General features: G+C 35.7%; 1 protein-coding gene across 1 annotated transcript in view; it reads right to left on the bottom strand.

The window, feature by feature from the left end:
• The window catches only part of LOC150082442 (transcription initiation factor TFIID subunit 4B-like), a 341,032-nt gene that overhangs the window by 27,350 nt on the left and 287,811 nt on the right, over positions 1 to 25,871 (bottom strand). The window contains exon 15 of the mRNA XM_090377748.1: positions 2,021 to 2,077. Coding sequence (XP_090233874.1) covers positions 2,021 to 2,077 — 57 coding nt within the window. The remainder of the gene's footprint in view (positions 1 to 2,020; positions 2,078 to 25,871) is intronic.

The following is a 25,871-nucleotide window of genomic DNA, read 5'->3' as shown; positions in this document are numbered from 1 at the left end:
GATCACAAGAAATGCTAGGGCTTCTCATGGAAGAAATCCAGCTAGTTCCTAAAAAGGTGACAAATCACACCCATCCAATTATCATCCTATTGCACTTACCTTTATTCTTTCCAAAGTAATGGAGAAATCCATTATCTGCTGCTGCTGCCTAAATTATCATTGCCAATGTGTATCCTGCACTGTTGGTCCACTGATGACATACAGGCTCATGTCACCCATCTATAGACAAATTCAATGTAAAAGTCTGGTGAAACTCAAGCAGTAGCTCTTGACTGTTTAGCATAAAGGTCTTCTAAACAAGCTTCCATCTTATTGATTGCTGACTGTTTTTTGCAACTGGGTATCCAGTTTTCTTCCTGATCACTTGCTGCAAGTCATGGCAGATAGCTCTTTGTCTTCTAAGGTGCAAATTTTTTTTATACTAAATCATAAACATTTATTCAGTCACCACATGGTTTACACAGGTGACCTAACATTCACTCACGTTTATACAACTTAACCTGCAAGAATAGTTAATTTATTTTTTTTATATATACATATTCAGGGTACAACAGTTAACACTTAAAGGGCATTCTCATTCAGTCCTCATTTTCACACACTTATCCCACTCAGTACAGTACCCTGAATAAGACAGCATGCTTTTTTTTTTTTTTGCAGGTTAAGTGGACTTATTTCCCACCCAGCACAAGATACAAATATTGACATAGACATACATACCTACATTCACTCACATATATACACATTTACTCCTACATTTGCACACATGTTAACATGCTCTCTCTCTCTCACCCCCCCCCCCAAAAACATATACACATTATCATACTTACTTATACACATTATCACACTTACTTACTTATGCCCATATACTCACACTCATGTGTTCACTTATATTTATAATTTGTATACTCAGGATAATAACAGTAGACAGATAACTTATTTTTTATGGTTAGATATATATAAAAAGTATGGTTACAGAGAGCTCAAGAACACCAATGTGGGGCAGTGCAGAATTGGAAGACATTGCCCGGTCTGATAAATCCTGGTTCCCACTGGGAGGGCCATAATATGGAGAAAACAGTACGACTCCCTAGACCCATCAATAATGGAGGCTTGTGATAGTGCAATGGCAGTATTTTTTCGGTACACACACACACACCCACCCACCCATTGATACCAGCAGAGCAACATTTGGAAGCCACGGATTATCTGGAAATTGTTTCTGAGCAGGTGCATCCCTCCGTGCTTGTAGTGTATCCTTCACTGATTGGGTTCTTCCAACAGAATAATGTGCTATAAGAACTATGTTCATTCTATGTTCTAGGAAGATAGTGAATTCAGCCTACTGAATGAGAAGTGGAATGAGCTTCTTGGAACAGAGATGCACAATCCCTCAATTTTAAATAACTGTGGGAAGCAATTAAGTCAATATGGACCACCATCCTTGTGGCATGCTTTTGACACTTAATTGAGTATATGCCATCATAAATTCAGGCTGTTCTCAGGGCTAAAGGGGTATCTATCCTCTATTAGGATCCCTAAAAAAAGTATTAGGTATGTCACTCTGTGTAATTACAAAACATTACAACAAATATATGCAAAAACAGATTCAACAGGAGAAATGAGGGAATCTAAGATTACTTTCTGTAAGTTAATTTCATCATCAGTTCTTATTCAGATATATATGAAATTATGTTACATACACAGAAAATTTCTCTTGTAGACAAATGGATACTGCAAGTGGTACTGTTCATATAAGTCATGCATTTCTTGTGAATAAATTGTATTTTCTGATTAACTGACATCTCACTCCTGTTATTAGCACAGTTAATCAGGGCTCCAAATTACTTTTCCTATAAGAGATTAATTTTAACATATTTCTGATAATACATTCTATAAATGTATTAGTAAACAGTAAATAAATAAATAAATATACATTCACAGAAATTACCTAGTGATGGATGAAATGTGTTTAAATTCATCAACTAAAATAAAAATACTTAAGTTAAAACTATGCACCTACTTCTTTTGCTTTCTGCTTGAGCTTTAACTGTTCTGGATCTTCAAGTTTGGAACGGCTCTATAAATATAAATGAAGGCAAAAATATTTTAAAAATCACAGATAATATCAACATGCTATGAGATACTAGTAACATAAGCACAATTTAAAATAATAACAATACAGCAGGTCCTCATTATAACGTGGTTCACTTTACGCTGATTCACTATAACGCTCTTTTACAGATTGCATTTTTGGCATATTTAACGAAATCATTTCAATTGATGGAGTCGATAGCTAATAGCAAAACAGCATTAAAATGTTTCCCACGCCGACTTGAGAAATTTTCCCACGCTCAGTGAAAATTTCTCACGCTAATTTAATTGCAGTACAGTGACTTTTTATATAGTTCCGAGATCAATATTTTAAAAAATGATCAAGTATATTGCTTGTAATATTTGCGTTATATGCATTTATCCGAAGTCTAGTCATCACTCGGTACACTGTTAGACATCGTCCATAACAAATAGTTTACTCGAACATTGTATCATAATTAATGCAACCAACGCAGTTACATTTTCGAAGAGTTAATAATGGTGGATAAGAATGAAAAAGCAACGTCTGGACGCAGTACGAAGACTATAAATGTAAGAAAAAGACTGAATTTGAAAATTAAATTAGACGTTTTGAAGCAAATCAATTCTGGTCAACAAGTGGATGTGTGCCATAATTTAGGACTGGCAAGTTTAACTGTAAGAACAATTATAAAAAATAAAGAATTCATTTTAGCAGGGGGAAAGACAGCTGTTCTACTGCAAGCAACTAGGGCTAGGCTGGCTATTAGGATTGAAAGAGAGGCTAATTTTATTGAAGATAATAACCAATACAGAATTCAGTTAAGTTGAATATTATTAAAAAGAGAGAGAGAGAGAGATTAGCCTATATGATGATCTGAAGAAAACTCACCTAAAAAAAAAAAAAAGTGGAACCATTTAAAACTTGTAAGGGCTGGTTGAATAGATTTAAAATCCAGGGAAAAGCCCAAGTGCAGATCAAGGAGCCGAAACTTTCAAAAAAGAACTTGTTAAAATTATTGAAGAGGGGTATTATGTGTTATACTTCTCAACAAGTTTTAACATAGATAAAGGAGGATTTTTTTTGGAAACAAATGCCTAAAAGAAGTTTCATATTGAAAGAAGAAAAAAAAACATGCCAGGTTTCAAAGCAGCAAAGGATCGGTTGACTTTATTGTTGGGTGGTAATACTGCAGGGGATTTAAAATTAAAACCCATTTTAGTTTACCAGGAAGAGGGCCAAAGTATAACCCAAAATCGACACATTTTTCATGATTAAATTAAATCAAATTAGATCAATTAAATTCACGATTTTATTTTAATTGGAATTAAGTTTAATTTTGATATGTAAGTAGTTACCACAATTATATATGTATATAATGCAGAATATGTTATATGTACAAACATTTGAATATTAAATATTTTGACCGACATTTGTGCATCTTTTCACTACCATTTATTATTGATTAGGAAATATCCTATGGCACCGACCGCAACTCACAATTTCATGTTACCTTATGGGAATGCAGCGCTCGATTAGTGTGGATTCACTTAGCGCTGTTTTTCCGGAACGAATTATCAGCGTTAATTAGTTCCGGAAAATTGTTATTAGCCTAAATTAATAATCTATTTAGTGACAAAACTTAGTGCAGAAAAAAAAAAAAGTCTGCCTTGGGATAATGGATAACTAAAATAGAGATTTGTCATTTAATAGAATGCCATTCTAGAATGTTTCTGACAAATTAATAAAAAAAAAGTAACACATTTAATTTAACAAAATGGATAAATGATGCATGTTATTATGAAATGAAATACTCACAGATTGTTAAACATGTAAAACTCTTAAAAATTGGAGGTGACAATGTACAATGTATGTTCAATGTACTTATCTCAACATAACTAGCGTAACAACTTGAATTTATTTTATTCAGTATATTGTAACATTTGGATAATTTAGTTTAATTTTTAAAGTGTTATTATTAAAATGGAATAATGATGCAAAGATGTCAACTTGTTCTGCAACTGCCAACATAATAAAATATATATACATATATATAAAAAACAAAACAAAACTTTTCTCATATTATTCTCATAATCAGAAAGTGCCTATACAATAATTTTTTGAATTATGCTAAACTCTTTATCTCACCCACCCTTGCAAGCAGCTTCTTCCACATGTTTCAAGGTAAACTTCATAAGGGCTATTCTATCGTTACTCTCTAGATTTTATATTTTTGTCCTCTAGTTCTTGTCACTCACCAGTAAGAATATTTCTTCCACATTCACTCTACTAATCTCTCTTAGAACCTTACAACACTTCAATCAAATCCACCTAAAGACACTTTTTTTTCCATCCATGTTTTCTATTTTGATATACTTTTTTTTACTTCAATTTTTATTTTAAGGTAAATAAGTTTCAACTATAAAATGTGAGCAGAACATGTCAGATGATAGAGAAAATTGTTGCCAATGATTCATGAAAGAAAGTCATAATTATCAGATATGGCCTTTTTTCTTGTACTATCATTTTATGCAGGTTAGCTGATTAATCTCTAAGAAAACAAGTTGATACCCTAGAACAAATTCAGCCAGGGGATTTGACAGAGATTGTCTAATTCTATAGTAAGCAGTGCACTCCCAACTCTGGCCTGTACATTGCATCATACAAAGTACAAAATGCTATGGGTCTGTAGGTGGCCGTATTCGGAGATTCAACTGTAAGAAAGAGACCAAGAACATATTCTGCAATAAGGACAGATGGAAGAGAACCAGAAACTTTCTGGCTGAAAAAAACTGATGAAGTAAGTTGTCAGTTTTTGTAACAAGCAAGTTTCACTGGTAACGATAAAACTAACCAGCTACCAATTCTAATAACTTTAGGTATAAAAAAACTCATGAATTGGTTAAGAAATATAAGGTCATTTGTAAAAATGTTGCAAGACAGTGCAAAATATCCTTGTCTGCAATTCTGTTCAGATATGATAGGAGGGATTTTATGACGAAAGTCTTGTAGATAAATTCTAACCTGGAGGGAAGTTTTTCTCGGTCTGGATGGATCTATTTAGTAGAAGGAATTACCTTCTACTAAATAGATCTATTTAGTAAAAGGAAACAGTGATGGAATTAATTCACTTGAAAAGGGGTAGTGCAAGATATCATTAATTAAAAGAAAGACAGTATAAAACGATGTTATAGTGTCCAATATAGTATAAACAAAATAGTATAAACTCCAATGCTAGGAGTTTAGTAAATAAATTTGATGAATTTGAGGTTTTGCTCAAAACATCAAAGGCAGATATTGTGGGGATTTCAGAGACGTGGTGTCACACAGATATAAGGAATGCAGAACTGGAATTTGGGGAGTACAATGTCTACAGAAATGATAGACAGGATAGGAAGGGAGGAGGGGTTATGCTATTAGTTAAGAAATACATAAAATCCAAGGAAGTGAAGCCAGTCGACATCGCTGGACAGTGCAGTGTCGAGTCAGTTTGGTGTGACATAAACATTGGGAGATCAAAATTGAGAGTAGGAGTGTGCTATAGGCCTAATGCACACTCCTACTCTCTTAATGAGTTATGCACACCTAGTAAGTTATGAAAATCTTAATCAGTTATGCACAGCTAGTAAGGATTTTGGACTAAAGATGAATATGGCTAAAACAAAAGTAATGATGAACAAGTATGCCACAGAAAGGGAAATAATGATTTAAAGAGCAGTAATTGAAAAGGTGGAGTCATATACTTACCTGGGACAAGTTATTAGCTGTAAAAATGATAAATGGCTGGAAGTCAAGAGAATAATAAATTTTGGATGGATAGCATTCAGGAAATATAGTCACATACTGAAGAGCAATATCCCAGTTTGTCTGAAACGTAAAATAATGAACAAATGTATACTCCCCACCATGACTTATGGAAGTGAAACTTGGGCACTCACCAAAAGAACAGAAGAGAAGCCGAGAACTACACAGCGAAGAATGGAACGAATCATACTGGGAATCAGACTGTTAGATAAGAAGAGAAACACATGGATTAGGCAGCAAACTCAAGTAAAGGACATTCTTATCAAAACTAAGAACTAAAATGGTCTTGGGCAGGACACATAGTTCGAAGACATGATGACAGATGGAATAAGAAAATAACAGAATGGTATCCAAGAGGAGCTAGAAGAAAACCTGGAAGACAAAGGCGGAGATGGATAGATGAAATTCATGAGTTTGTAGGTAGTAAATGAATGGCCAGTGCTCAAAACAGAAGGAACTGGAAAGTTGCTGGAGAGGCCTTCATCCTGCAGTGAATTGAAAATGGCTGATGATGATGATAGGCCTAAACTCTGATGAGCATAATAAGAACCTCTACAGGGAAATAGAGTGGGCCAGTAAATCAGAGTCTTATAATGGGGGATTTTAATTTCCCAGATATTGACAGGAATTTGGGGGCTGGTGACTCACACACTAGCAAGGCTTTTGTGGATTTATTGGATGATTGTTTTCAACATCAGCATGTTTGGGAGGCAACTAGAGGGAGTAATACTCTTGATTTGATTATCAGTAGTGATTCTTCATGCATTAAGAATCTGCAGATAAATGAACCACTAGGTGGCAGTGATCACAGTGTGCTGAAGTGGGATTTACTCAAAGAGGTAACTACCATTAGGGGTAAAGGGGTTATTGCTTTCGTAAAGGCGACTACGATGGACTGAGAGGGTATTTAAATTCTATACAGTGGGACCAACTGATGATGTTACCAACAGCAATTTCAAAATGGGAAGCATTCAAAGAACTTATCTTGGAAGCTACATACATACATACCAACTAAGAAATATTGTTCAAGGTTTAGGCCTAAATGGATGTCAGATGGACTAATGAGGCATATGGCAGAGAAGAAAAATGCATGGGATACATACAAATTAACACGTGACACAGAAGCCTATGATAGATACAAGTTGATCTGTAACCAAGTTACAAAGGAGGTTAGGCAGGCGAAGGCAGATTACGAGAAATCTTTGGCAAGGGATGCAAAGAAAAACAGCAAAGAGTTCTTTACTTATGTAAACTCTAGAAGGAAGGGGGTGAATCAGATTGGTCCACTTGATATCGATGGGTGAACTGTTGATGATCCTGCTCAGGTAGCTAACAAACTAAATGAATATTTTGCATCGACATTCACACATGAGGAGTTATTCAGCGAAGGGAATGCCAGAGGTGTATTCAACTCTGGCAGTAAGCTAGAGAATCTTGTAATAATTGAGAGTAAAGTGGAGGAGAAATTGTTGAAGATAAACACAAGAAAGGCACCTGGGGTGGATGGGATCTATCCAGTTATATTAAAGGAGGCAGCAAAGGAAGTAAGCAAACCATTAGTCATAATTATGAGAGCTTCCTTGGACTCAGGGGAGGCACCCACAGACTGGAGATGTGCAAATGTGACCCCAATTCACAAAGGAGGATCAAAGGCTGACACAAGTAATTATAGACCTGTGAGTTTAACTTCTGTTCCCAAAAATTAATGGAGGCACTGATTAAAGAAGCACTGCAGGATCATCTAGACAAGACTTCAGTTATAGCACAGACACAGCATGGTTTTGTTAAGAGGAAGTCTTGCCTGACTAATTTGATTGGATACTATGATGCAGTCACAAAAGAACTGGATGCAGGGAATAACTTTGATATTATATACATGGATCTTAGAAAGGCTTTTGATACTGTTGCACATGGAATACTGCTGCACAAATTGGAGCAGTGTGGCATTGGAGGCAAATTGCTGCTATGGATAAAGCGATGGTTGAGGGGGAGAAGACAGAGAGTGCTAATCAATGGACACTGCTCATCGTGGACTAATGTTATTAGTGGAGTCCCTCAGGGTTCAGTAATGGGTCCATTATTGTTTTCTGTATTTATATATGATATTGATGATGGTATATCAAGCTTAATGTCCAAGTTTGCGGATGATAAGAAGGTTGGCAGGGTTGTCAAGGATACTACTGATACTATGCTGCTGCTGCTGCTGCTGCTGCAACAGGATCTGGAAAGGTTGAGCAGATGGGCTGAGAGGTGGCAAATGAAGTTTAACATTGACAAATGTAAAGTACTACATATGGGAAACAGCAACCCCAGAGCAACGTATCAACTCTGTGGTACTACACTGACAGTGGTAGAGAATGAAAGGGACCTGGGGGTGGTTGTGCAGGCAGATATGAAGTTCTCTGAGCAGTGCAGACGGGCTGCAAGAGTAGCTCATGGTGTACTGTCAATGACGTATAGGAATTTTTCTAGCAGGGATAAGGAGGTGATTATTCTTGTATTAAGGCAATGGTCAGGCCACACCTAGAGTACTGTGTACAGGTCTGTAGGCCTCATTTCAAGAAGGATGTAGAGCTTCTGGAACGAGTACAGAGAAGGGCAACAAGATTAGTGAATGGAACAAAGGGGTGCTCTTACGAAGAAAGGCTTAAGTTTTGCGAATTACAGTGTCTGGAGACTAGGCACCAGCGAGGTGTATAAAGCCTTGAATGGTTTGAGCATGCTCAATGCTGATGGGATTCTTCCTCTTGCTCAGAATAATCACCTGAGAGGGCATAAATTCAAATTGAAGAAAGACAGATGTAGGATAGACGTGCGGAAATTTGTCTTTAGCCAGCGGGTGGTTGGTTGGTGGAACAGACTTGCATCCCCTGTTGTGGAAGTTGATAGCCTAAATAAGTTTAAGGCTCAGCTGTACAGGTATTTCGAACGAACAGAGGGGTAAAGTGGAAGTGGTTATTTTTTATTTATTTATTTTATTATTTTTTTTTTTTTTTTTTGGCTGATGCAGTATAAGCTTGCTTTCTTGCATCAAATGCCTCTACTAATGTCAATGCTAATGTATGAATATTATGTACATTACTGGAATGGTTACAAGTAGACAGATAAGTATTTCCATACTAGCATATGCAAATGCATATAACACAAATATTACTAGGAACACTGCATATTTCATTAATTCGATCAGTTTTTCAAACAAACTTGGTAATGTGATTTTAATCATTAAAAACATCTCAATATTATAGTATAATGGAGGCAAACATTTCAACTAGCTTGGGAAAACATGTCAGTAGTGTTTTTGCTTTAATTTTCATGCCATCAATGATGTTGGAATGGAGCATACTCTTCGCATATGTATCATAACTTCAGTTCTGCTATAAAAAGTTTAAATTCCATAAATAGTAAATGATTCCATAAATTTACTATTTACTTGAGTTTTTTAAAGGCAGTACTGCCTTTAAAAAATTCCAGACACACACAAAGGAAAAAAAAAAAAAAAAAAAAAAAAAAAACACATTGCTGAGCCAGTCACTTTTTTAACCTGTGTATTTTAAGAGAATACATGATATTTTCAGAGGATCTGCCTTGCCTTGGCAAGCAGCAATATCCTTTCAATAAGTTAAGCAATCTAGTTTTCAAACAATTTGTGGAAAAATATTGTATAAATAAAATCATTCCAGACAAACATCAACAACTTACAGTACCCCGAGGTAGAATTATCTTAATGTTATTTATATCATTACTATAACAACAGCAGCAGCTACATTGTTGAGTTATACAGATACATTGCAAGGTGGCAAAGCACAAGTTTTTTTTTATTTTAAGCAACAAATTAACCAACTTTATCAGATAAACACAAGTAACACATGCACTTATTAATCTTAAACAAAAATCAATCATTTTTAAGTAAATGATTAGCAGCTCCCAAAAAGAGTGTTCTCTTCACTGTAATCTCAATAGCACGGTCATCAATTTGCAGCGATGTCAAGATTAATGACCTTAACGCACAAATTCAAAAATCATAGGATTGAGTTAATCCAGAATGGGGAGGGTAGAGACATTTTCGGGCTTTCTTCTCACTATAACTGAATCAGCCTCTGGCAAAGGTTGCTTGACAAAAAAAATATCCATTTTTTTCCCTTCTTTCAGCAAGTTGGAAGAAAACATTAAGTGGTCTCATTCAGTACATTAAAAACCCCTTCATGTGTACGTGTCAACCAGCACTGCTTTAGAATGAGCAGCACTACTAGATTTCAGGAATGGTCAGAAAAGTAGCAGCTAAGTTTTAATGCAGCAAAATGGAAGGTCTTATACTTTTGGAATAGTAACCCCAAAATAACATACATTCTGTGGGATTGAATTAAAAAGAGCAGAGGGAAAATGGGATTTGGGAGTTACAATATGGCTGGACATGAAGCTCTCCAAGTACACAGGCAGTAAGGAAGTGTCCTATAGATGATTTATCATACATTTTTGCCTTACACAGTGGGATTATGACATACATAGGTATATACATACATACATAATCCCACTGTATAAGGCAAATGTATGACCAGACGAAGCATCAAGCTTCTTGAAAGGGTCCAAAGATGGCAATGACTGGTGAGATAGGCAGAGACCATAAGTTTGGTACTAGGCACCTTAGATGAGACATAGTAGTGTGCATTGTGTTTAGGGTCAAGAGGCACTGGTGGTTCCCACAAGGCACCTTAGAGGAGACCTGTTTGAGGTATATAAGGCTCTGAGGGGAGAAAGTAAAATGAACAAGAATGAAATTTTCACTGTTGTAATTCCAGAACTAGGGGCCATAAATTCAAATTATGAATTTATGGCCCCTAGTTTAGAGTGGATTGCAGGAACTTTTCTACACTCCATTGTTGGTTGAGGCTGACAGTTTGAAGAGATTCAAAGGTCAACTGGATAGGTACCTATGTGAGTAGGGTGCTACATTGGTGATTTGTTTATTTTATTTTATTGTCATTTTATTATTCTTTTTTCCCTCTTTTTTTGGCTGATGCAGCAAAACCCTTGGGCTTCCTTGCACCATATGGTTAATCCTACTGATTACCACTTCTTTTTGCATATGAAGAAGCACATGACCAGAAAAAAGTTTGATGGCGATGAAAAAGTGAAACTGAAATCAAAAGATTGAAAACTTTTGACTTTTATGACTATGGAATACAAAAATTGGTCCTTACGTATAAAGGAAAGTACTTAAACATCATTGGTGATTATACAGAGAAATAGCAAAACATGTAACTTAAATAATTTTTCAATAAAATTATTGTGAAATGTTTATTCTCTCAATATTTACATATGAGATTATAAGTGGCAGGACACAGAATTTTAAGCTTGTGGAAATGGATAAGTTTTTTGGGATTTTTACCATCATTTTGATTAATTAATATGGTAAATTGTGTTTTACTAATAGTTTAAATAGTCTCCGTCACATTTGTTATCTTATTTTTAAATTTAGCTAGTCATTTTGTAAGTTATGATTTACTATTGTTATTGCTATTATACTGGTGTTGTGGAACAAATATCTTAGCACATAATGAGTAGTGCAAAGGAATGGTAGGATTTTAATTGTGATAAATAAGTAGCTTGAAGGTTCTAATCACTTGTTGGGCATATATATCTTTTTTGTGTTTAGCAAAGGAATTTTTACTTTTTAGCAAGGATATAACAAATTTAACATTGCGATCATTACGGTATAACATAACATATATCTTAAACTTGATAGTGTAGGGTATAATGTAAAACTAGATGGTGCACTATGTATCATTGCATTTAGGAATCTATTAGCTTAGAGTAGTGTATTGTCAATTAATCAATTAAATTGTATTTAAACAGAAATCATGCCCAGACTACAGCAGCAAAGCAATGATTACAAAGTAGTGGGAGTGCTGTGCCTTGGAAGAAAACTGAAGGGGGCGATTCTCCAATGCACCACAGCCTAAAAAAAAAAAAAAAAATGTGCAACTTGTGAAATGTTTGAAGACCTTTCTGAAACAGGCCACAATACCTAGCACACATACCACAAAGGGGATGTTTTTGTGTGTGGTAGGTGTACAGAGCGAGAAAAAATTAGGCACCAACTCAGTGTTCTGATGAGTATTTATGAGTTCGAAGAATAGGGTAGATGCCCTCGAAGGAATTAAAGTGGAGGACCACCAAGTTCGCAGCTGCCCAACTCAACGCCAGGAGCTCACTCTTGTGCATCAGACAACATAGTGGCAATCTTCAAGGCAGAATGCACTGGCCCCACAGGAGCTAGTTATTGTCAAAGACTATTGTCAGGGAAACAGGAAATATGTTGTGCAAGAAGGATAGGTGGAATAGGACCAGGGCATGTCTGCCAGGGGAAAAAGTAGATAACACCGTAGAGCAGATATAGTATTTAAAGGCACAAAAGGTGATACTGTTGTACATGTTTGCACTAATGGTATTAATAATAGGAGATCTGAAGGCTTACTTAATAAGTACAGGGTAATTTTGAAAAAAAGTCACCAGTTAGGATTGAATTTGAAAGTGTCTGCAATTCTGCCCAAGGCACGATAGAAAAGAGTATATGTTGAGAGCTTTGCCAATCAATTCGGCCCTGGAGAGAAAATATGCAAGGCTTATGGTTTAGAATTTTTCTCAGCACAGTCTATGCTTGTCGACAGGTGGTGGGGGGAGAACTGTTTGTACAGGAATGGGATACACTTGAATAGATGGGGATGTAAGAATATTTGCTGATGCTAGAGGCAGTGACAGGTGGGTCAGGAAACTACAAGCTTGGGGGGGATATGCACAGACTAATAGTTTAGCTAGAGCTGCAGGCAGAAGAAAAAGGGATTTTTGCATTGTTACTATTGGTACATGTAGCAGCCTGAAAAGCAAGGTGTCTGATTTCAGACCCTGCTGTGGGTGATCATGGACCAAATGAATACATGGGTAACTAAGAGTTAGAACACACACATGTATACTTGCATGTACATTAATACTAGAAGCACTGTAAATAAAATTGATGAATTTGAAGTACTGATTAAGTCATCAAATGCAGACATTGTAGCAATAGCAGATACATGATATCGCTCAGACATAAGTGATGCTGAATTTGATACAGGAGGTACAATGTATACAGGAGGGCACATAGGACAGGAGAAGTGGAGGGTTATGCTCTTAGTTAAGAAGAATATTAAATCTAAGGCAGTACATCCAGTTGACTTAGGTGACGAGTGCAATGTTGATTCAGCCTGGTGTAATTTAAACACTGGGAAAACAAAATTGAGAGCAGGAGTGTGTTATATGCCCAATGACTGTGATGAGTAACTACAGAGGTCTCGCACAGTTTTAAATTAGGTGCAGTGGGACCAACTGATGATGGGACCACAGCAAATTCTAAATAAGAAATCAAGGAAGTAATCAAAGAAGGTACTAGGCATTTCATACCAATGAAGAAATACTGTTCAAGGCTTAGACCTAAATGGATGTCAAATGAACTATTGAGACACGTGGCAAAGAAGAAATATGCATGGGATGCATATAAATTATCAGGAGATACGGAAGCCTATGGTAGCTATAAATTAGTCTGTTACCGTCACAAAGGAGGTTAGGAAAGCTAAGGCAGATTATGAGAAGTCTCTGGCAAAGAATGCAAAGCAAACAGTTTGTTTGTTTGTTTGTTATTTGGTTTTTAGGAGCATTAGCAACTAAGGCCATATTGCTTCGAGGAAATATGTGGTGGTCATTCCCTGACCTTTCCGCATCCTCTGTATTTAGTGGTCACGGGCTCGAACCCCGGTCTAATCAAGAAGCGTGTGCTACGCACTGCTGCCTCTGCCCACCTGGCTACGGAGGCACCAAAGCAAACAGTAGCAAAGACTTATGCTTATATTCACAGTAGAAGAAAGGGGTTGAATCACATTGAGTCACTTGATATCTATGCGTTTACTATCAATGATCCTGCTCAAGTTGCGGACAGTTTGAATAGGTATTTTGCATCTATATTCACACGAGGAATTCTTTAGTGAAGGGGATGCCAGAAGTTTATCATTCTAACGAGGAGCTAAATGTGGTAACTGAAAGAAAAGCAGAGGAGAAATTGTTGAGGATGGACATAAAAAAGGCACCTGGGGCTGAATCTATTCAATTATGAAAAAGGAGATAAGCAAACCCTTAGCCATAATTATGAGAGCATACTTGAATTCAGGGAAAGTCCCTATGGACTAAAGATGTTTCAGAGGATTTTTATGTTTGGATTTTTAAACTCAAACCCTTGATTCTAACTGATAGTAATGGCACTAGTCTTTACTAGATATCCAATAATTGTTTGTTATTAAACATTAGCTTTCAGTTGCTAATCAGAACTTCTTTGTTTACAATGAGGGCAGCACAGAGCATTGTCCCAGGTATATCACACGATCATAATTACACAACCTTCCCTGGATTTTTATGTTTCAGACTACAGTAAGGTCACAAATATGCAAGGGTTGGGTTCCTATTATATAAAATTATTGTACTAAGATAGAACTAGCTGAAGTCCTATAAGCCATATATGCAAGTGTATAAATTTTATTTATATCCCCAATTCATAAAGGAGGATCAAAAGGTAACACGAGTAATTACAGACCTGTTAGCTTAATGTCTGCTCCAGGGAAAATAATGGAATCATTGGTTAAAGAAGTAATGCAGGGCCATTTGGGCAGGCATGCAATTATACTGCAATCACAGCATGGATCTGTTAAGTGGCAGTCTTGTCTAATGAACCTGATAGGTTACTATGATACAGTGACCAAGGAACTTAATGCAAGAAATTATTTTGACATCATATATTTGAATTTCAGGAATGCTTTTGATACTGTTGCACATAAAAGACTGCTGCACAAACTGGAACAATGTGGCATTAACGGTTTGGTTTGGTGTTTTTTTTTTTTTTTTTTTATGGTGCAAAAACATCAAAGGTTATATATAATGCACCAGGAAAAATGCATTAAGGGCAAGTTACTGCTATGAATAAAGGGATGGTTAAGTGGAAGAAGAAGAAGAAGAAGACAGAGAATAGTTATCAATGGGCACTGCTCTTTGTGGACTAATGTTATTAGTGAAGTTCTCCAGGGTTCATTGTTGTTTTCAATATTTATCAATGATATTGAAGGTATATCAGGCTTAATATCTAAGTTTGCAGATGATACAAAGGTTGGCGGAGTGGTTAACGACAGTCAACTGGGTGAGCTACTGCAATAAAATCTAGGAAAATTGGGTCAATGGGCTGAAAAATCACTGTTGAAGTTTAACATTGAGAAATCCAAGGTACTGGCACATGGGCAGCATTAACCCCAAAGTAATTTATCAATCATGTGATATTACACTAATGGCAGCAGAGAATAAAAAAAAGTCCTGAGGATTAATTCTGCAGTCATACATGAAATTCTGTGGCTTAATGCAAGAACAACCAATGTCAATTTTTGGTCAAAATGAGATAAGCTAAGAAATGAGCTCACAGAAATGTGAAATGTAAGAAACAGTGACAATTGTATTCAATATTATTAGAGTAGAGTGGCAAGTCCAGCAAAAAAGTAGTTGGTTCTAAAAATATTGATAGTTTTATACAGAATTTCAATCACACATTCCCAGCAATTACAATTATTGACATTGGTTGTTCTTGCATTAAGCCACAGAATTCTCTGAGCAGTGCAGACATGCTGCCAGGACATCTCGTGGTTTTGTCAATGATATACAGAAACTTTCCTAGCAGTGATAAGGAGGTAATTACCCCTTTGTATGTTGGCCATAGTTAGGACTCATCTTGAAGACTGTATTGAGGTGTGGAGGCATCACTTTAGGAACAGTGCATAGAAGGGCAACCAGGTTGGTGAAGGGAACAAAAGGCTGCTCTTACCTAGAAAGGCTTCAGTTCTGTAAATTGCAATGTCTTGAGACTAGGCCCCTGTGGGGAGATCTAATTGAGGTGTTTAAAGCCTCGAATGGATTGAGTAAGCTGAATGTTAATGCCATTCTTCCACTTGCTGAGACTACACACAAGGGGGCGTAAATTCAGTTGAGAAAGGATGGTTGTAGGATAGATGTGCAGAAGTTTGCCTTCAGCCAGCAGGTGGTTGATTGTTGGAACAGGCTTCCATCTGTTGTTGTGGAAGTGAATGGGTTGAATAAATTCAAGGGAGAACTACACAAATTCCTGGAGGGTACAAATGGGTGAATTATTATTATTTTTTTTGGCCGATGTACACAATTATTATATCTATAAAATATTTGTTATGTATGAAGTGTTAATTAGGATGTATTTAAAAACAGTTTCATTTAAGTTACAAGCTTTGCTACTTCAAATATTCATCCACAGGACTTAATCTAGTAATTCTACCATTGGTGGAAATGTATGTGTGTGCATCTTTTAATAACAGTCTGATTTTCGAAAAAAAAAAAAAAAAAAAAAAAAAAATTTAATTCCTTTTATTTTTTACTTTACTCTCTTCTTTGGAAGAAAGCAAGAAATGGGTTCCAAAGGGGTGGCAGAGGGCAGCAGGCAAGGTGGCTTTTATGGGTTTTAAATCTGGGAAGAATCAACAGTGTCTGTGCCTTGATTTGTGGGGAACTTCAACCCTAGTGTGCAAATAATGATGATGCTGACATGGACATCATCCACCATTCTCTTTTCCCCCTTTCCTGCTCCCTGATTATTTCTTCCTCCTGGCTGGCCTTGTACTTGAGGCAGGATTTTGCTGGTGCCCATAAATTGGGACTCCCGGGCACTAGACTGCTATCTATTGGTCATACACTCCAATAGATTCCACCCCCCCCCCCAAATTCTTTATTTTTATTCTTTTTTGAGGTTCTGTCTGGGTTTGGACTCCCTGGGAATGAAATAGCTGGTGTCCATGATCTTGCATTCCACTAGTGGATACATTACTTATTTTATTTTTTATCATCATCGTGAACTTGGTCAGGCTTAGGTCTTTTAAGACCTGTTCCGTTGTAGCTCTTGGAGGTGGTCTTGATCTCACCATTGTTGTCTTGGTTGACCCACCGTAGGTTTGTAGTTAAAGGCTAATTTTGGGATCTGGTCTGGGTTCTTTTTTTCTAGGTGGCTGATCCATTTTTTCTGATACCGTTTTTTGTCATTTACTATGTTATCTACTTTTAATTTCTCATGGATATCTAAATTTCTTTGGTAGTCTAGTCTTGTAAAGCCTAATAATGGTCTTAAAAATCTCATTTGTGCTGCTTCTAGTTTGTGTGCATCTTTCTTATTTATGACCCAAGTCTCAGAGCTGTAGAAGAGGGCTGATTTTGAAGTGATGTTGTGCAGTCATAATTTTGTTTCAGTTGTCATTTGTTTCTTGAAGTGGCATTTAATCGTTCCATTCATTTGATATTAAATTTCCCAAATAGGTGAAGTCAGATATTTGTTCTATTATTTTGTCATCAATAACAATTTAATTTTTTTTTATTATTATTTTTTTGAATGACCCGAAAGTTGGGCCCTCAGTATGGAATTGTTAGTCTACAATAATACACACTTAGTTGTGGCCTACCTCCTCGTGGTGTATATGCACACCGGTCAGGCTTTCCAGGTTATCGCCTTCCTGGAGCGACAGAGATATCCGCAATCATCAATGTATCAAGATGGAGTTCAATTCATGTTCAGGTGTTGCCCTACATAAGTACCACACAAAAGCATTTGCATTAGTAAAGTGTCAATGGAGCTTACACAGCATCAGCCGTTTTACCCATCCATTCACTCCAAAACTTTGTCTAGTTCTGCCTTGAATTTATTTAAGCTGTAACTTCCACAACAAAAGATGGAGGTAACCACCTGCTGGGTAAAGGCAAATTTCCACACATCTATTCTACAACTGTCTTTCCTCAATTTGAATTTATGCCCCCCTTAGATGTGTAATCTGAGCAAGAGGAAGAATCCCATCAGCACTGGGCTTGCTCAAACCATTCAAGGCCTTGTACACCTCAAGCAGATCATCTCACATATACCTAGTCTTCAGATGCTGCAATTTGCAGAACTTAACCTTTCTTGGTAAGAGCAACCCTTCTTTACACTCACCAATCTCATTGCCCTTCTCTGTACTCATTTCAGCAGCTCTACATCATTCCTAAATTGAGGCCTCCAGACCTGTATGCAGTTCTCAAACTGTGGTGGCCTGAACCATTGTCTTATACAAGGGAATAATCACCTCCTTATTCCTGCTAGCAAAATTTCTATATATCATTGACAAGACCCCCCTGTGAGCTACTCTTGCTTTCTGTTTGCCCTGCTCAGAATACTTCGTATCTGACTGCGCAATTATCCCAAAGGTCATTTCCATTCTCCACTACTGTGAGTGTTGTAGTATCACACACACACTTGGTACGTTACCCTGGGGTTACTGCTACCCAGACAAAAACATTGACAAATACGTCAATGTTAAACTTCAGTTGCTACCTCTCAGACCATATGCTCAACTTTTCTAGATCCTGTTGCAAGTAGCATACTGTCTTTAACAACCTTGCCAATCTTCATATTGTCTGCAAACTTGAACACTAATAAGCCTAATATATTTCATTGAAAAGGCCTCTGGAGTCAGTTTTAGTAGCATTACAGAAGAATTAGCTTAATATATCTTCATCAATATCATTGATAATTAGAGAAAACAACAATGGGACAACAGCGATCCCCGGGGAACTCCAGTAATAACATTAGTCCACAAAGAGCAGTGTGTATTGATTACCGCTGTCTTCTCACACTCAACCAAACAAATTGGTCGAACAACAAGACTTCCCCTTAACAAACCCATGCTGTGTCTGAACTAGAACTGCAGTCTTGTCTAGATGATCCTGCGGTGCTCCTTTAGCCAGTGACTCCATTACATGTGCTTTGATAAAGCACTGTCTTTCAAATTTTTCTTGCAACATGTCATGTTTCTGAAACAGTTTTATCAAGTTTGAATCTAACTTTATGTAACCTGTTTGTTTCTTGTGAATCAATTAATTCAAAAGAACTGTAGAACAAGTTTCTCCACCAAACAGCTTTGTAACTATGCAGTACAGAATGCCACACAATGAGGTAGGGGTACTTCTATCAAAGAATACCAGGGTGATTCAAAATTCACACAATTTAAATTAATTTATTGTTGACAACTCAAACCCTTGATTCTAACTGATAGTAATGGCACTAGTCTTTACTAGATATCCAATAATTGTTTGTTATTAAACATTAGCTTTCAGTCGCTAATCAGAACTTCTTTGTTTACAATGAGGACAGCACAAAGCATTTTCCCAGGTACATCACACGATCATAATTACACATCAACGTTCCCTGGATTTTTATGTTTCAGACTACAGCAAGATCACAAATATGCAAGGGTTGGGTTCCTATTATATAAAATTATTGTACTAAGATAGAACTAGCTGAAGTCCTATAAGCCATATATGCAAGTGTATAAATTTTATTTGTGTAAATTGAAAGTAAATAGTATATAAATCTTAAATAAAGTATGGTCAGTATTAGTCTCTTTAGGCTAAAGAGAAACATTAGTATCCATTTTAATTCATAAGTTATCATACAGAAGTCTTACTTGTCCAAATGAAAGCAGATACCGTGCATCTGCTACGATGTCGATCTTTGCCTTTCTATTTCTTCCCTTTTCACATCACCAACTGCCATCATTACCACGTATAGTTATGAGCCATGATATATAAGTATAAACCAGGGGGCCAGGATTATATAAACTGGGTTTGTATAATCTAAGTCTGCAGAAACTGGGTTTGTATAATCTAAATCTGCATAAACTGGGTTTGTATAATCTAAGTCTGCACAATTTGAGACACAACTGTACTTAAAAAAAGTATATATCAACCACATTTTGGAAGAATTAAAAGTTGATAATCAATTCAAATTTCAACAACAAATAGTATGTCAAGTCTCATCAAATGTAATGAAAAGAGTTTGTACTTACATTTGAGAAGGTAACCACTTTCTCAACATTTAAAAGATTCTTCATTGTAATTAATGCATTTTGTTATAATAATAATTAAAATTAAACTTAAAATATAATACAGATTGTGTATATTTTGAACCACTCTACATAACACTGTCTAGATGGAAAAACTTTTATACAGCAGAATCTCATTAATACAAATTTTTGGAGTTTTCTAATAATAATGTCTGCCAAAAATGTCAAAACTTAACCAATTCCTTGGTGTGTTGTGTGTTGTGTGTGTGTGTGTGTGTGTGTGTGTGTGTGTGTGTGTGTATCTTTTTTTAAAACTTAAAACTCAAGCTCTGCCCAACAATAATAAGAATATTTTGTTTAGATTTTCTTTTATTTATAAGAGAAACTGCAAGAAAGGGAACAAAATAATTTAAAATGAAAATATGAGTATCACAGAAAGTAGTAAAAGTAGAATTAGTATTATTATTAATGGAAACATGAAATCAATTAACTCCTTAATAAATTAATCTAATATAAATAAACAATCCAATCCATTTGCATGGTTTGTGCCTTACATGCATTATTTAAGCAGATGATTTAACTTACTTTCAGCACTGGTAACAAATTGCATCATTTTGCTTTGTGGCCAGGTTCCTCAGTGTTTCCATTGCTGCAGTAGTAACATCATCATCCACCTTAAACTCCCAGAATGCTCTTTCAAGTGCAGTCCTTCAATGATATTCTCAGCAAAGCCACTCTTTTTCTGAAGAAGTTGATTATTATACTTGATGCAATATTTTATCAAAGAATGACATTATGAACAGCATCTAAGACATTCCACTTTGGCCATAAATTGTTCTTTCCTTCTATGTTGTAGATTAAGTGCCTTATCAGGCAGGCCTTATATTCTCTCTAGAGATTATAAATAATGCCTTTGATCCAGTTGCTTTATAAAATTGGAGGTATCAGAAGGCATGAACTTCAGCTTAAGTGTCTGAGCAGAATATGCTATTCAATGATCTAGAATCAACACAAAATGTTCCCCTTTTCTGAACCAGTTCTGTCTACTGTGAATAAAAAAAAAAAAAAATGAAAAATTTTGAATAAAAGCAAAGTACTATTAAATAAATATCCATTTATTTGTTGTGCCAGGTGATTACATAATTGACTGGAGACAACACAGCCATTATGGCCAAGGCCAGAAGAGTTTACATCACACACGCATAGAGAGAGAGAGAGAGAGAGATATTCTTTGAATAATAATAATTTCTTTTAATCTCATTAATATTTTCTTTTAATGATTTACTGCATGACTATTCCAACTTTTTTGAGTAGCATCTTTCATAATTAAAAGTACTTATCAGGGATTTCCAAATGTCACCAGTATGTTGAAGGCCATGCTATTTGGGAAATTCTGAATTAGTGGCAAGACAACTTAGGTCACAATGCTATCATAATGATCTGAGTTAAGTAATCACTTGTGTCAGTACTGTTTCATTTAAATCTTTATCAGGCATATGAAATATACCCGTCCTTCATGCCCTCCATGGCAGTTCAGTTGGCATCATGATACATACCTAATCCACCACATATTTGGAGAGGTCTAGGTTTGATTCTCATTGATGACTAGAAGAATTTCTAAAGGCCTCTTCAAACTACGGCTGTATTCAGCCAATCTCATGCGACAAGAGTAGGTGATTTTCCCCCATGAATTCTTCCATATTTTTCTGGAAGAACTTATGGGAAAAATCTCCTAGCCTGTGAGCACAAACTTTACAGACAATACAATATGGACATGAGCAAAAAGTTCTGGTGCTGTTAAAATAATAATTAAATTTTATTTATTTATTTAATTTTTGATATGAAACTACTGCTAGTTTTACGATACATCATCTCAGACTATATTATAATATTTACAATTACAAAGGTGTCCAAATCTGTGGACAGTGTTCAGTTCTTCTTCACATCATGTAGTCTGCAGCCATGTAGGTAGCTCTAAGTGTTATTTATCTCTCTTTAAAACCAGCAAGTCACAAATACAGTTTCACACTGACTTTATTCATTTTTATTTCTCTGTTATTGCATTCTTATGTTTATATATATTCTTTAGTTATAACGTTCTTATAACCATATAAGAACGTTATTAGCGTTACATAATAATTGTTGATTTTTGACCCCTGCGAAGTGCAGGGGTTACGTTCCGACTAACATCCGTGCACGGCGATTCTGTATTGTTGTTATTATGGAAAAACAGGGGTTAGGTTCTGAAACTTTTTATGTAGGAAATTAAAACCATAATCTGTGTTACAATTTATTTTTAAAAGAAATTAACAATTTCCCTTTATAATGTATTCCAACTAAAAACATCATAAAATATATGGAAGTAATATTTTTCTATGCTAATTTTTGCTGGAATGGGGATTTCAAAAATAAACGGAGAGACTGATTGCCTCCATAATTCCTCATCTCTTGTTCCATTGATTCAACTGAGTGACAGTGAGTTCGTGCCCCTAACGTAAATGTAAAGAGCCCCTATGTTAAAAGAAATCTAAACCCCAAAAAAATCAAAACTAAATTATGGAAACAACAGATACTTAATCAGGTATATGCTTTCATTATGGAATTGAAATGAATTCCTACCTAAATTTAAAATAAAACTGCATGCTGAAAAAACATAGTAAAACAATGAAATAAAACTTTTAATTCACCATGACTTATCTGACATGACAAAACTGCTAGCAGAAGGTGAACATGCTTTTGAAGTTGAAGTTGACTTAATTTCAAAATCCATAATTTTTTGTCATGATCTTTCTCATGTCAACATAAGAAACCATAATATCTTCAATGCTTTTCTTAATTTTCATAGTCCTATGAAAGTTGGGATCTTCTTGCATGATATTCTCCTTCAGGAACTTGGCTGCTTTTAGAATCTCTGATACACCCTTGTTTGTTAGTTCGGGTTTCTTCTACTCTTCATTTTCTTCTTCTTCTTCACAAATATCTTTATTGGAGTCCAGTAGTTCTTCGAACTCCTCCTGATGGGAATGAATATGGTCTAAAATTTCTTCCTGCCCTATATCACTAAATCTCTCACCTCCAATAATGTTTGAAAGTTTAATATAATTTTCTCAATTTCTTTCTGATTAATATTGAGGACTTGAGTCACTTCCTGTTTCAGGGAGTGGCTTCTTCCAACAATTCTTCAAAGCTGACTTCTTCATTTCAGTCAATAACTGTTAGATTATTTCAATACCTGTTAGTATTGGGAATTCAGCCCAACATTGTCGCACATTTTTATCCAGAAATTTTTCAATTTTATTAACAAGATTTTCCAAGATAATAAGATTTAAAAGTCAAAATGATCCCTTCATCCAGGGGCTGTAAAACTGACGTTCGGAATAAGAAAAAACACAAGTGTAACTTCCAAGTCACCCAGTGTAACTTCTCGATTGCAATCGAGAAGTTACACTGGGTGACTTGGAGCATTGTCTAAGATAAGGAGCACATTGAATGATAAATTCTTATTTTTCAGATATTTCAATTTCAGGTAGGAAACAATGCTCTAACCAGTTACTAAACAGTGAGCCAGTCGTCCATGCTTTTCTATTCGATCGTCAGTAAACAGGAAGAGAGTGATTTATTTTTGCCTTTCAAAGCCTTTGGGTTTTCTGAATGATACACTAATAAAGGCTTGCATTTATAATCACCAGAAGCATTATTATAAAATAGGAGAGTAATTGTGTCCTTTGACGCTTTGAATCCAGGTGCAACTCATTCTTCTTCGGATAAATGTCCTGTTAGGCATTTTTTCCCAATAGAGTCCAGTTTCATCACAGTTAAAAATCTAATATGCCATGTATCCTCCTTCTTCTATTACATTTTTAAATTCTGGTAAAAATTTTTCCACTGCCCCCACATTGGCAGAGACAATCTCACCAACAACTTTAATATTGTGCAGATTTGCTCTTTTTTAAAATCTATCGAACCATCCCTTGGATGCACTGAAACTTGATTCACTATTTGCACTAGCGGTGTGTGACTTTATGTGATGATAAATTCGGTGGGCCTTGCGCCTGATCATATTAGAACCAAAAGGCACTCTATTCCTTTGGTCTTTGATCCAAAAATTCAATAACTGTTCCATTTTTTCAATAAGCATATCACGTCGACTAACAAAAGTGGATTTTGCACTTGCAGAGTTTGTTGCCAACCTAATGCTTGCTTAATTTTGTCCTCACACTTTTTAATTGTTCGTATTGATGATTCATTGCACTCATATTTTTAGCTAAAGATGCAATGACAGAATTTTTTCTTCCCAGAATCATTTTCAGATGTAGAGGCACGCTTTGAAGCCATTATGTTAGGGTTACTATTGAAATAAAATATAAATTCACTCAATGACAAAACACACACAATGAAGTCAGTGAATGATAGTAACATTCTTTTCTTGTGGGAGATAAGTTTGATAAGGATCGAAGTTAACTGTAAACTATAATACAGTACTGAACAACTGTTCTGGACTTTTCAGTGCTAATCAGTTTTAAGCATGAGACATTCTTCTTGGTAGGTCATTAATGAGAATTATGATAAACTAGCATACTTTTCAAAGTTAAAAAAAAAAATTTAGACACAGAAGAAATTATTAAATTAAACTCAGAAACACACACTGATATTGTCACTACCAAAGACTCAAGCCAGCTAAGGGTCATTTAATTATAACGTCGCACTTTTTCTGAGAACTGCTGAGTCGAAGGATACAAAACGAAAAATATATTGTAATAAAAAAGTAGGTAAAATGTAGAGAGGCTAAATTTTGACTTATCGTGAAACTGCAAAGTGCCACAAAACAGCTGTTGCTGATAACAAAGTCGCTTAGAATGAAATCGACGACACTATAAATTCAATTGTGCTAGAGCAACTACATACTATGTAGTAAGGTAGCACGGCTCAATCAGATACACTGCGCTACCCCGAACCCTGGGCTGCATAAGGCAAGATCCCCGTTGCATGGACTTCTATCATGTAGGTGAAAATCCTCACATGGTGAAGCCATGCTCAGCGGGGATCACCTGTATTTAATTATTAAATGTAAAAAAAAATTGAACTGTAAATATAAATAACGATAACAAAAATATGTAATTCCAGGTTGGTTTTTCAGGCATTCTGCACGTTCTGAACCCTAAACAAATGGCAAATGCTAAGGGTGTTAGACACCCCTAGCATCTATAAAAGCATGTGTTTACAGGCTGAAAAACCTGAGATAATTCATGGGTGAAACCTTACTACTTCAAACCCAAGATCGGCTAACTAGAGTCCCAACTGAAGACAAAACCTTATGCTGGAGCAGGTAAATGTTACCTAGTTACTTGATGGTAATTCTTTAATGAAATTAAGAATATATGAAAACTATTCCAGAAAATATGATAGTAAACAATGGGAAGTGTTAGGAAATGCAGCACTTAGAATAGTGGCATGGTGAATTAAATATTTAACTATCGATGGAACCAATGACTTCATGGAATGGAAAAGTAAATTGTATACTATCAACAGGTATATTTCACATACTAGATTTAAATGAAACAGAAATGAGCAAGAGACTTTTTTTTAGGAAGGTTACAGAACCAGCCACAACTATTTTATTTATTCTTTTATGATAACCCAAAACACAAAAGTATCTTGAACACTAGTACCATGAATAGTTTGAGGAGGGGAAGAAAACCACCTAACAATGATCAGATTTTGAGATAGTGAGAGACAACTAGATTGTTGGCTAACTGACAACACACAAAGATTCACAACACTACAATGAGGATTATGAAATTAATTGTAAAAAATGTACACACAGAAGAAACTAAATCAAATGAGTGATAGGGAACCAAGTTATCAATGCAGGAGTTAATTTTTAATTTAAGATCTGTAGAAAATATAGAATCGAAGAGGAAGAGAGAGAGAGAGAGAGAGAGAGAGAAAAATTTGGGAGCATCTGCTCATGTAAGAACAATGTTACATGGCATGATGGATTTGAACTGAGTTAATCGCTGATCAAAAGAAATATCATGGGATAAAAC

This window comes from Mastigoproctus giganteus, chromosome 7, assembly GCF_048544385.1.
Source record: "Mastigoproctus giganteus isolate SK-2022 chromosome 7, ASM4854438v1, whole genome shotgun sequence".
Lineage (NCBI taxonomy): Eukaryota > Metazoa > Arthropoda > Arachnida > Uropygi > Thelyphonidae > Mastigoproctus > Mastigoproctus giganteus.
Note: the sequence above shows the minus strand (reverse complement) of the source record. Positions and strands in the feature narration are given on the sequence as shown.